The sequence below is a fragment of the Elgaria multicarinata genome, chromosome 6, assembly GCF_023053635.1.
Source record: "Elgaria multicarinata webbii isolate HBS135686 ecotype San Diego chromosome 6, rElgMul1.1.pri, whole genome shotgun sequence".
Lineage (NCBI taxonomy): Eukaryota > Metazoa > Chordata > Lepidosauria > Squamata > Anguidae > Elgaria > Elgaria multicarinata.
Genome location: NC_086176.1, coordinates 26,387,092 through 26,400,429, shown reverse-complemented (window position 1 = coordinate 26,400,429; position 13,338 = coordinate 26,387,092). Strand labels below are relative to the sequence as shown.

Below are 13,338 nucleotides of genomic sequence, written 5' to 3'. Positions count from 1 at the left end.
GGATTGAATCTGGGACCTTCTGCATGCAAAGCATGTGCTCTATCACACTGAGCTATGGCCCCTCCCCACTTGCACCTCCAACTTGCTCCTCCTCTTCACAATTATGGGAAATAGGACAGGCAGCAGTAGCAGCTGGGCAGGATCTACTCTACTGTTTTAAAACAGTTTATAACAGTAGTGACAACTGTTGTGGCCCAGGACACACTCCATATGCAGTTTTCAAACCATTTTCAAAGTGTCATATCCTGCTTGGTGTAGATGATAATGGCAGCGAGAAGGTAGGATCACTGAGGGAGGGGACCCATTGGGGGTGTCTTGCCCAAGGGCCCTCAAAAAGCTGAAGCCAGCATTGCACACACTACGACGTGGTTGGAGTAGAAAATCCTGCCTGCCTGCCTGAAATGGGAACTGGGCGTTTGTGAACACACAACAGCACTAGTGGGCCTGGTGTGCTTCATTTTTATCGGAGCTTTTTCTGTAAAATCAGAACACTCGGGTGTAATTTTGCTATGGCATTTGGATTTCTAAGATAAGAAATCAAGACGAGGCACTTGGCAAAAGTAACAGCATAGTATCTGGAACCATATTGGTAGGACATAATCTGATCAGCGATTTAAAAGAAATGTATTTCAAAGTACGCAAAGACATTTGCCAAATAGGCAAAAGGATATTCACGTTCCATTCGAAGTCAACCTCAAAGGAAGGCTTTGACAGACTACATTAGAGACTCCTTCAAAACACAAACACAAAGGCCCTTTATTTATTTTAGACAAGGAAATTCTAAATTGTCACAAGGCAAAAATAAACTTGCCTATGACACGGGGTCAGAAATTAAACATGAGAAGCAGGAAATGGTTTACAGTAATGGATCTCACAGTTCTAGATTTACAACAAGGCTGAGACACCATCTGTGCGCTGGCTACGAAGGCTGCCTTGTGATTTTAAAAAAATCCTGGCCTACTGGATAGGGACTGGGGCAGAGCTATGGTCACAGTCAGAACTTAAAAGGTCTTGGCAAAGAGGCATGGCAAAGTCTGGCAGATAAGGGGAGGACTCAGGGCAGAATCTCAGGAATAGGGAGGCATTTCTCTCCCTCCCTCATAATACTAGAACCCAGTGGGGTCATTCCATGAAGCTGATTGGTGGGAGATTCAGGACAGATAAAAAGAAGTACTTTGTCACACAGCACAGGACTTTGGGTGGCTTTAAAAGGGGGTTGGATGAATTCCTGGAGGACAAGGCTATCAAGGGCTACTAGTCCTGAAGGCTATGTGCTATCTCCACTTTCATAGGCAGTAAGCCTATGTACACCTGCTTGTGTGTTGCTGCTTGACAGCTGGTTGGGCACTGTGTGGACAGAGTGCTGGACTAGATGGACCCTTGTTCTGATCCAGCCTGGCTCTTATGTCCTTATGCTGGGTTAAGCAGGGCCTGGAAGAATCCAGGAGGTCAGGGACAGAATTAGCCAAGGTAGAGAAAGGTGGTGGGTCATTATTGGTGGAGTTGACAGGTTTTTCAAACACCAATACTTTCTAGTATTTCAGTTTTTTAAAAGATGGTGTTAGTGTGTTTTCAGATTCCCACACTACCTTTTCTTCTTCTTTTATCACTCTAGTTTCGTTCTGTTTTCAGATTCCCACACTACCTTTTCTTCTTCTTTTATCACTCTAGTTTCGTTCTGTTTTAATCTTTTCAATTTCAATTTTATATTTTATTAATGTGTTGTATTTTATGGTTTTAAGTCTTGCATTGTGAACCTCCCAGAGAACCTCAGCTATAGGGTGATATAAAAATGTAATACATTACATTAAATAGATACAGGTAAGCTAAAAGAAAGTAGTTTTCTTGGTTAGTTGGTAGTCCTAGGTCAAGCTGTTAAATGGTTGCACTTCCATTCAAGTGCCACCTTTGGCACAACCTTCCTCCCTTGTAAAATGGGACTAATTTAGTGACGTACTTCATAGCATTTTTGAAAGGATGAACTCCGTGAAGGTTGTTGTACATTTTGCAAGGGCAAAATGCTCTATCAACAATGACTAATAAAAGGCTGTTTTTTAAAATTCTGCAACTGGGGTTCACACAACACACTAACCTACACTCAGTGGTTGAGTGTGGTTTGTTGTTGAACTGTGGTTTGTTTGTTGAACCATGGTTTAGTGTGTTGTCTGAACCCAGAACATTTTCTGAAGGGTAGATAGTTAACCATGCAGTGTGGCTTATATTTCTTGAAAAAACCACACTGCACTGTTTACAAGCCACCCTGTGAAAATGTCCTGGGTTCAGTCAATACGCTAACCCACAGTTCAACAACAAACCACGCTCAACCATCTAGTGTGGGTTAGCGTATTGTGTGAACAGCCCCTATTACCTGTCTTATTTCAGGATCCTGTTAGAATGTGGCACCCTACAGCTCCCAACATTTGTGACCATTGTTCATACTGGTTCAGGCTGATGGGAGTTGAAATCCAAAACATGTGGAAGGCACCAAACTGGAGAACGCTGCTCTAATGGCTTACTCTTGGTATAAATGGTAGTAGCTGGAGCTATAAATAGAAAAGGTCTCCACCCCTGAAAAAAATGAAACTAGATTCTTTTCGTCCTGCAGAATGAATCTCCCAGGAGCTGGCAGGTCAGGATACCAGCCTCTGATTGCAGATTCACTAGCCATAGGTCATGCAGCCATGCCCATAACACGAGTGCTCTGTTACTGGGGTCTTAGCTATGTTTAAATCTATTGCTCTACATGGAGAATTGCTGGAATGCCAGCCTTCCCATTGCCAAGTGAGAAATAACTTCAGCTGCTAGCAATATGTACTCCTTGTTTTTTCTAGGAAGGAAAAGCGGAATCCATAGCCAATACACTCCTGCCCTTTCGAGGAATCCCACTCCATGCCATACTCCAGCACAGATCGTGGGTGTGACCCTGAGCCAACCATTTAAGGGCTCTGCTCCCTTGAAGCCCATCTTTGTAAATAGAAACCTTTGAAAATGAATGCTCTACCTTCCAGGCTCAAAGACATTTTTTAGTACTGAAAGATGTTCAAACGTTATGGCAATGGGAAGCACAGGTAGCTGAGATAAACGGAGTACTCTCTAATGCACAAAGCATCCATTGCTGCCAGGCTGAATATCAATGTTTACTGTGGTATTTTGACTATTTTCCAGCTTTAGTTAAACTGCTCATATTTGTTATCTCTATAGTGCTCAGTAGGCCCTGGACAATGGTCGTACGTGCGCATGCACGGTTGAGCATGGGGTAGGGCTGTAGATGGGCAGTTTGTATTACTTCCATTGTCAAACCCCCAACTAACACTTCTCTTCTCCCTGTCCCCAACCGCCATTCCATGTTTTACAACTGCTTCTACATTCCTGATCTGTTAGAGCCAAATCAAACAAACCAAACCCCTCTCTCTTTTTTTTGAAAAAAAACTGCTTGTCAACCCTGATGGAAAAACAAACGAACAACTACCCTTGAGCAGGCGTAGCTTCACGTTTTAAATTCACTTAAATCACAGCACCATCGTGACTATGGGAAGAAAATGGAATTCTGTCGCCCTGATGCTAAACACATTGACTTGGCAATACGTTTCATGTTACAACATAAATTAGAAGAAAATAATAACATAGATTTAAAGAAAAAATAAAATGAGCAACTGGGTTGCCCCTTGACTGTTGTTGTTGTTGTTGTTGATGATGATGATGATGTTGCATTTAAATCCTGCCTTTTTTCCTCGAAAGAACCCAAGGCAGCATACATAATCTTCCTCCTCTCCATTTTATCCTCACAACAACCCTTTGAGGTAGGTTGGGCTGAGAGTCTGTGACTGACCCAAAGTCACCCAGTGGGTTTCCATGGCTGACTGAGGCCTAGAACCAGGATCGCCTGAATCTCAGTCTAACTCTTTGCAGCTATCCCCATCACCTGTCACTGTCTGGGTAGTCATTTGGGGGCTCTCTGTGTTCTGAGGCCCGAGACCTTGGTCCTTTCTGCACCAATGGTAGTGCTATCAGTGCAAGTGATGCCTTATCTAGTAGAAGAGCATAGTTCCCTGCCACAAAGAGCTGACAATGTAAATCCAACAGAGGGGAAGCGCTATGGAAGCCATCTTGGCCATAAGCTTTTCTGGAAAGGAGGCAATCACTTTGGTTCAAATGACAAATTGTTCTAACTAGAGCCCTCGTTTGTGTTAACCTTTGGGAGCCTAGAAGAGGAAGCCTGATGATGCCTAGAGCCAGGCTGAAGCAGACATATTAGTTAAAGGAGCTGATGTCATGTTTGGGTCTAAGAATGTGTGACCTGATACAGGCCTCTGCGGTGATATTAGTATTAATGGAGCCACAGGATGGTTTTGACTGCTGATGGTCGGTCATAGGGCTTGTGGCCAAGTCTCACTTTGTATTTTGTACTTTGGTATGTAGCTCTTTAATTGATGAAAAGATGCACCCCTCATTAAGCCTGAAGGGTGCACTTGTGTAAAACTTGGAACGTGTTCCTTTTAAATATTTGGAGATATAAGAAAGAACTGCACTCCTGCCTCTAAGTATTTTCAAAGGGAGAAGCAAAAAAAAAAAAAAAAAAAAACCAACTGCTGCACATCTGCACATTGCAGACTGGATGGAAGTTGTGTGTGCACACATCGTACTCAGATATCCCAAACTAGGTTATCTATTGACCAGAAAACAAGAAAAACAAAATTCTAAAAATGCCCTGGCTTGTTCCAGTGACTTTAATAGCAGTGTGAACTTTAGAATCACCATGTGAAACTTTTTGCAATATGGAGATCAACATAATCTACTCTTGTCCGCACAGCATGCCACTGTTAAAGGCGTTATAGGCGTTCCTCGAAAAGCTGACAAACTAATCTGAGTATAAAAGGGAGAACCAGTCCCTGTGCTTAAAACAGTTGAGTGTTAGGTCCCATTCAGAATTGCTTTGTTATGACTTTAGTAACATAGCTGTAGTTCTGGAGACAGAAATATAACATACCAGGATGACAGCCTTCCATCTTAAACTTAAAGAGACAGAAATTCTTTACGACAGCCTACACCTCACAGGGATGTCATTTAGGGAGGGCAGAGCCTTGTATCTTAATACATACTTAAAAAAAAAAAACCTATTCTAAGAGAAGACTATTCAACCTGGCTTGTAAATCTTAATTCCTACATCTGAACTCCTGAAATATCTCCCATAGCATTTCACTTATTTAAATGACTCCCCAACCTGCTACCCTCCGGATATGTTGGCATACAATTGCCATCATCGCCATCCACTGTCTTGGGAGTATTTGTGCAGAAAAGTGGCCTATACATTTCTGCCTATCGACATCTATACAAGTCCAATGTACGTCCATCAGATAGGACTATCAACTCGTGTTCTTGCACTGATACTAGTTATCCCGCTTCAGGGGTCGGCACTGACAAAAGAGATGAAATCCACACCTGCCTGTTTGGCACTTATTTCCAATATTTGTCCAGTGTTTAGATATACACTTTAAAAATAACTCACTCCAGAAGTATAATGTACGATATGATCACAGATGTTTGCGGTTTTAGGATTGTGGTGCTTGACTCTATTAAATATTTTAAAACCAGCTTATGTTACACATATCTTGAATCTGTCATTATCAATGCCAAGGTGGGGTTGCTTGTAAATCTATGCAAGTTAACAGATCTCGATTTTGAAGACACTCCCTAAGTACTGCTGAAACATTAATGGCAGCGATGTGAGCCATCTTGTGCATACATCAAAACATCTGTCTCTGTTGACCACTACAACATGACAGGTGATTTAATCAAGGCAGCTCATCCTTTAACCTATAGAGCCTCTAATAATCAAGGTAATCTCTTCTATGGGTGAATTCTTTAGAAATATCAGAAGAGAGGCTGCACCAGAGTCTAATACTATTTCCTGTGAAGATCATACAACCATACCAAACCAAACCATGAGCAGGTGTGGAATATATGACTGCTGATACCCATTATTTACAGGCCACCAAGCCCTGTACACATTCCAAAGCCATGGGGCACAACCTGCCCACACTGTCATCCATGTATCACTTGGCTTACCATGGACACACCAAATCTACTTCCAGGGGGAGGACTTCTAACATTCCAAACCTCTGAGCAGACTGGAGTCGTATTAATTTTTGTCTAAAATACCACAGGAGCTATTTCACCCTTCCATCGGATGACAACAAAATGTAGTTCAGTCACTCCAGGAATGACCAATGAATGGCCGTTCCCATTGATCCTAAGTGCCAAATGGCTGAGGGGTTGTCTAGTCCATGGATTTCCATAGCATTTCAACCGCTTTGCATTTTTGTCACCTGTGAACAGGTGTGTTTCATCTGAAGCCAGATTTTTTAAATCTTCCAGTAACTTATTTTTCCATAGAGGCAACATATTTGGAAATAGCTCTCTCCCTCCCCTTTTAACCTTTCTTTTCAGGGGAGGGGAAGCCGTGTCAGTTTCACCCTTGGTGAAACTGACAGAGTTGTTGGGAAACCTCATCAGTTTCATCAGGGCCTGAAAAAGGTCACTGCCCAATCCCTCTTCCCTGCCTCGATTGCTGTTGACTGGTGCAAGGATGGCAGGAATGTTTCCTAGTGAAAACCTATTCATGTCTACTAAGAAGCCCCATTGCATTCAAGGTAAGCGAGTATAAAATTGCAGTCTTTTGTGTGTGTGTTTTTCTTTAGAAGGGTGTGCATATGCACCAACAGTGGCATGCACAAGTAAATTGAACTGACAAGGCATCTGTGAAACTGGAAAAGGTTTCCCTAACCTTGTAATTTTCACTGGAAACTGGGGTGGGTGGCTGGGTTGGAAGCCAGAAACAAGGGTTGCATTAGGAGGGTATCTATGGCACAGTGTCAGTCTAACTGTAGGACTCCATAGTAACAGTATGGGCCAGCACAGGTTGGTATGAGATGTCATTTTTAGGGCTACATTGAAGGTTTGTGGGAAAACATTTTGTATGTGTATGTGAAAAGGGGGCTTTCAGCATCCAGAACATTCTGGGAAAGGGCCCTGTAAAACTCACCTTTTAGCACCTGTTTGCTTTCGGTTCACTGTCTGCTTAAGCAGTTTTGGCATTTTAATTTTTGTCACAGCACAATATCCCAGCCAATCAGGGATGAAGTTCCAAATGTGATGGCACCATGCAAAGACACCAATCAAATCTAGCATTGTGACGATGTCATTGGGGGTAAATATAGTCAGTTCAGAGTGAGGTCAAGTTCAGCTTTTTTCATGACTCTGGACTTGGAGGGCGATGAAATGCACGCTGAATGCCAGCAGGGAAAGAAGAGTGCTGCTGCCACTGCTTGCATGTATGCACCTCTGTGCATATTTTTTACAAACAAATAATTAAAACAACAACACAGTTTACAGTTTTGTCTTTAAAGGCCTGCACACCAGATAAACTGCTCCCCTACTTTTTGGAACGCCCCTCCAGAACTTTTCAGCTGGCTACGGGCCTGGGCTAAGCTACACATGATGTTAATGATGTGGTTTGCCATTGAATAACAGATTTTTCTTTTAGAAATAATCAGTGCAGGGACTATGATCAAGACTGAAACCTCTGAAGGGGATGGGAGCTTTAGTCCTTTGCCCCCACTGAGATCCTGATCTGGACTGGGCCACAGTGCCTGCAATTTGAATGGAGAAAAACCACCCATGTGATTTAATGCCCCCTCCCCATTTTGGCTATTTTTGAAAGGAAAACCCTGTACGCAAGAGCAAACTACGGGCATGTCTACACCTGCCTTTCCCCCCCAGGATCCAAATGACACACAGGGGATCCCGTGAGCAGGCAGGGACGATCCCTCCATTTCCCTGGTATAATCCTTAGGTGTAGAAAGGGCCACGTGATCAGCAACATCACACATCATTTGGCCTTGCATGCCTATATGTCAGGGGAGGCTAGGAATCTTTTTTTTTTAGTAGAATAGGAAACCGTTCACTTACTTCTTAATGTCTAAAAATGTCATTCTTTAAATCATCAGAGTATTTGTTCCCCAGCCAGTGAAACCCATTTGATGCTTTTATTCTCATTTAAACCACCCAGAGAGCTTCGGCTATGGGGTGGTATATAAAATAAATAAATAAATATTCGAGGAACAACATCAAAATATTTTAATGCAGTGTAATTCTTCATATTTAAAATATAAAGGCATAAACTATTTTAAAACAGAAAGGAGGTGGACCAAATGAGCCACCTTGGGTTCCTTGTGAAAGGGAAAAAAAGTGGGGTATACACATACTATTAATACTAATAATGATGATGAAGATGATTATAATGGATTAAATGACCTAAGGAAAAACAGCCTTCCAGAGCAACTGACCAAAGGAAAATAGCTTCCCCATCAGAAAGAGCAGCAGCCATTGCTATCCCCACAAAGGAAATATAGACTCCATCTGAGGCAGCTATAGTAAAAACACGACATCTGTTGATCATTGGCAGCGTTCTGGCAGCCTTCCCGAAAATCCAAGCAGTCCTAGTCATTTTCTGCCTTCTCACTTCAGACCTGAGACGCACAGACGTCTGCGCTAACCCAGCCCAGCCCTTCTGAGACTGTAGCTTTGCTGGATTAAGCATATCGCCTCTACAAACTCGGGAGAGGAAAACCTTCCTACTGTTATGGATGGATCTCATGTGCTATCTCAAGGGCAAGGTCAGATGGGATGAGCAGAAAGCTTAATAATAGGGTTCTTCAGGAGTACTGCAGTTGTTTTTTATTAACCATAAGCTAAAGAGTTTCTTAGAACCTGTTTTAAACAAAGAGACATGTTTTTTAAAAAATTAAAATGCTGAGGTTGGAGACGTTTGGTTTCAGAATAATGAGACAGATGTTTAATTTATTGTAGATTGTCAGGAATTTTGCAGAATTCTGTGCATGTCAGACTTTGTATGCCAAAGAAAGGAAGAATATTGGGATTACTTGGATCTGGTGTTGTTTCACGAGACCTTAGATTTTCGTCTATTTTCAGAACCTCGCTTACACTACATTTGCCTGACGTTTCAATGAAAAATGAGGGCCATCCCAAAGGAAAGTAGAGAACAAAGACTCCCAAAGAATGCACCTTTGGGTTCTCTTTGTTTGCCCTCCCACTAATATAATCATTTGTAGAAAACTGAAGGAATGATTCAAAACTTGCATTGTTTAACAATTGGGGACTGCACTCCAGACGTTTTGAATGAAGGGTGTGTCACATAGTGGAACTTCCGCTGTGAAAGTTATCATGAATCCGAATTCTTTAGAATTCTTCTTTTGGCATATCAAGTGCACTTGTGAGTATTCCAATCCAGGTTAAGATTGCCACTAAATATTTCCATATTGGTGGGTTCTCCATGTCCTGGATGATCTTGATACAGCATTTTACAGTTCTACTGGGCACGCCAAGTTCCAACTTAGTGTATCCTCATTATGTTAAAAAAAATGGTTGTGTGGCCTGGCCTGGAAGGGATCTTCTTGTTGAAGGGTTTTACCCCCTGGAACTCTCAATAAGCACGTGTCTCCACTCGGCCTAACGAGTCTATTCAAAACTATTAAAATGCACACATGACGATCCAATTCCGGGTCAGTCAGATTGGCCATTAGGCTGTAATCCTATATGTGCACTTACCTGGAGGCAAGTCCCATTGAATTCAATGTGACGTACTTCTGAGTAGATATGCATAAGACTGCACTACAAATTGACCGTCAAAAAACTATTAATATTTGATTTCCCCTTTCATTCTGAAAACAACAAAGCTGGCACAATGTTTCTTTGAGCCAAGTTTTGAATCAGAAATGCCTGCACCTGCCTTTGAAGTAAAAGCAACTGATCTTCAAGCGATCGCTCTTCCAATTCCAAAAAAAATCTGCCAACCTAGTTTACACAGAGCGCTAATATTGTTTTGTGCCCAGCATTTCTCACTCTTACATTTTCACCGGCCTTTCAGACATGTCAAAACGCATTCTCCCTTTTCCTATCTTTTAAAAAAGCTTGTATCAGTAAAATGCAAATCCACCAGAACCCGAAACACTGTGTTCTATGAGCCAAAGTGGACCATTTGTTCTCTAGGAAGCAATAGAATAAATGAAGAAATTCTAAAAAAAAAAAGAAAAGGAAAAAGAGAGGGAAAAAAGAGGGTGAACTCAGCACAACTTCCCCCAGGTCCCCGCCTTTTGGCCAGCTCCTGTCCTGTGCTGGAATGCTGAGCGCCTTCTTCTGCCCCTCAATTCCCTCATCCACAGACAGACAGACAAAAGAGCCGAGTAAAATGAAGCAGACTTACTGCAATCGCTTGCAGCCTTTCCTTGTGCAGTTCAGCCTCCGCCATCCTGGGAGAAGGAAGGATGCAGCAAAAGTAGAGAGAGAGAGGGAGAGAGAGAGGGTGGAGAAAGAAGCAGAAGACACTGCAGTCGCCGAGGGAGTCGCACACTCCAGTTACGCCACGGGAGTCTTTGGGGTAGAAAAACCAAGGATGAAAATAATGTTTAAAAAAAGGAGGAAAAAAGAAGGCAGGCACAGCTGGGAAGATCCTGCAGAGACAGGCTCACGGTAAGATCCTTTTAGCCACTGGGACTGGACTGCAGCCTGGCCGCCTCCTGCCTCCCAGCTGCAAGGCTGCTGCTAGCTGCATTTCATCGCTGCTGCTGCTGTGTGCTGTCACTGTCACACGAGCCATCTATGTGCTGTGAAAGCAGCCGGGTCCAGGAGATGGCTTGCGCGGCTGCGTGTCTCTCTCTCTCTCCCCCCCCCCACCCCCGCCCGGCTCTCTTTTGCCTTGACGTTGTGCAGCGCGTTCGCTCCTCCTCTGGAGTGCCGGGTCACGCCAAGGAGGCCTGGCATCGGCGGCGCCCCTAGTCATCGGAACCCGCATGCAACGCCAGGGGAAGGCGGAACCCATCACCTGGCTTCACTACGGCGGCAGCGCACCGCCACCAGAGACAGCGCCGGGGAAAGGTGGCACCTGATCTGACCCAGCCGAGCGAAGGACAGCAGCTATTCCGGCGCGTGGAATCTCTAAACCGACGCGGGTTTTTTTTGGGGTGGGGGGAGGGGGAAAAATCTAAATTCGGAGAAGGGATAAAACGAAACGGCGTTATTTCAAGCAACGTGTGGAGTGGCGCTCCGCGGTTCTTTTCTCCGCTTTGTTTTTTTTTTAAACCGAAGTAGCCCGCGGGAGGTTGTAGCCTGAACAACTGCAGGCAGGGCAGGAGAAGACGGTTTTAACCCCCTTCCCCATCAAAATCACCCTCTCCATACAAGCTTCTTATTTAGGTCCAGGGGGAAAGGTATTTTTTTCCTGCCGTGGGTTCAAAACAAAAACAGGGCAGTTTTAAGCAGAAAAAGGACCGGGGTGGGAGTTTAAGCGGAACACCTCCATCCCAGCCTTTAACACCTAAGTCATCCTTTCCCTACCTGGGACATTCCAAAGATGTTGTACTACAATTCCCATCATCGCTGGCTTGGGATGATGGGAGTTGTAGTCCAAAACAGCCAGAAGGCAGCGTGTTGGGGGTAAGTTACAGTATGCCCTTGGCTCATTCAAACTTTGCAACACACTGAGTGGGGGGGTGGGGCATCACTTGATTTAGAGCACAATCCCTCAGGAATGCACAAAGCTCAAGCCACATTGAAATGGATGGGACCTGGACAACAGGATGGAGTCCCCCCACCCCATCCTCTCTCAGCTTGATTTGAATTTCATTCTTGAAACAGTGGAAATAAAGAAATGGCAGGTGCACGTTGCAAAAATAAGGGGGATTCTTGACATTGCCAGCTTTTTTCTTCTTCTTAAAATCAATCAATTAATCTGGTCCCCTGCAGGGTTAGATGGCAGAGCCCCGGGGGGACTCCAGATGGAGAAGGTACACAGGAAGTTGGGTGAGACATCAATCCACTTCTTTCTTTTTCTTTGAGTCTTTGGCTTGCCACTTCCCATACTGGCAATTACAAGAACCAGACACATACATGTTCAAGTCTCACATCTTGTGTGTGGAAGAAAAGGCATGGTGGGGGCAAAGCTCAATGATGTAATGACTTAGGTTGCAATTCCGTACTTCCTCTTGATTACACATGTATAAGACTGCACGGTTAGGAGGTGTGTGTGGTACAAGAAGTGAAAAAGCTGGCTTTACACTCACACATGCACACACAAGATCCAGTTTTCCAAAAAAAGAGAGAGAAAGAATAATTTCTCCCACCTTTTGTGGTGGGAGAAATTATAGGACAGGTTATAACTGTTAGGTAACAATAAATAAATACATAGTTCTAACTAGGGGTGTGCACGGACCCCCCGCTCCGCTTCACTTGCAGATCCGCCATTTTTCGGAGCGGGTCGCTCCGCCCCGCCCCCGCTCCGCCCACTTCCGCTCCGCTCCGCCCGGAGCTCCGGATCGGATCCGGAGCTCCGTTTTTGCCCCCCCATAGGCTTGCATTGAAAGCTAAAAAAGTAAACAACTTTTTTTCCGTTGAAGTTAGAAACCTCACGTTTGGCACCATGACACCTCATGGGCGTATACACACACACGCCAAGTTTCAAGGCAATCCCATCATCCCCTGATTTTTGGCGAATTTTTGAAAATCGGGCACCCCATTCACACCCCTTGGGATAGCTCCGTCAATTTGCATGTTACAAACCTCAAACTCGGCACCAGGGCAGCTTATCCATGTGTCCACATGCACGCCAAGTTGCAAGCAAATCCCATCATCCCCTGATTTTTGGCGCGGCTCTACCCTCTAACGCACCTCCCATAACCCTAATTCACACCCCTTTAGATAGCTCCGTCAATTTGCACGTTAGAAACCTCAAACTCAGCACCATGATAGCTTATCCACGTGTCCACATGCACGCCAAGTTTCAAGGCAATCCCATCATCCCCTGATTTTTGGGGAATTTATGAAAATCGGGCACCCCATTCACACCCCTTGGGATAGCTCCGTCAATTTGCATGTTAGAAACCTCAAACTCGGCACCAGGAGAGCTTATCCATGTGTCCACATGCATGCCAAGTTGCAAGCAAATCCCATCATCCCCTGATTTTTGGCATGGCTTAACTCACCCCAAATTGTCCCATTCTACAACTACGTCAATTTGCACGTTAGAAACCTCAAACTCAGCACCATGATAGCTTATCCACGTGTCCACATGCACGCCAAGTTTCAAGGCAATCCCATCATCCCCTGATTTTTGGGGAATTTATGAAAATCGGGCACCCCATTCACACCCCTTGGGATAGCTCCGTCAATTTGCATGTTAGAAACCTCAAACTCGGCACCAGGAGAGCTTATCCATGTGTCCACATGCACGCCAAGTTGCAAGCAAATCCCATCATCCCCTGATTT

General features: G+C 44.1%; 1 protein-coding gene across 2 annotated transcripts in view; it reads right to left on the bottom strand.

Annotated features, from left to right (window-relative positions):
- Nucleotides 1-10,439, bottom strand: part of PALM2AKAP2 (PALM2 and AKAP2 fusion) — a 278,607-nt gene extending 268,168 nt beyond the window's left edge. For both annotated transcript variants that reach the window (XM_063129169.1, XM_063129172.1), the window contains exon 1: nucleotides 10,283-10,439. In XM_063129169.1, the coding sequence (XP_062985239.1) occupies nucleotides 10,283-10,327 (45 nt within the window). In that variant the 5' untranslated portion in view covers nucleotides 10,328-10,439. The remainder of the gene's footprint in view (nucleotides 1-10,282) is intronic.
- Between the last annotated feature and the right edge of the window lie 2,899 nt (nucleotides 10,440-13,338).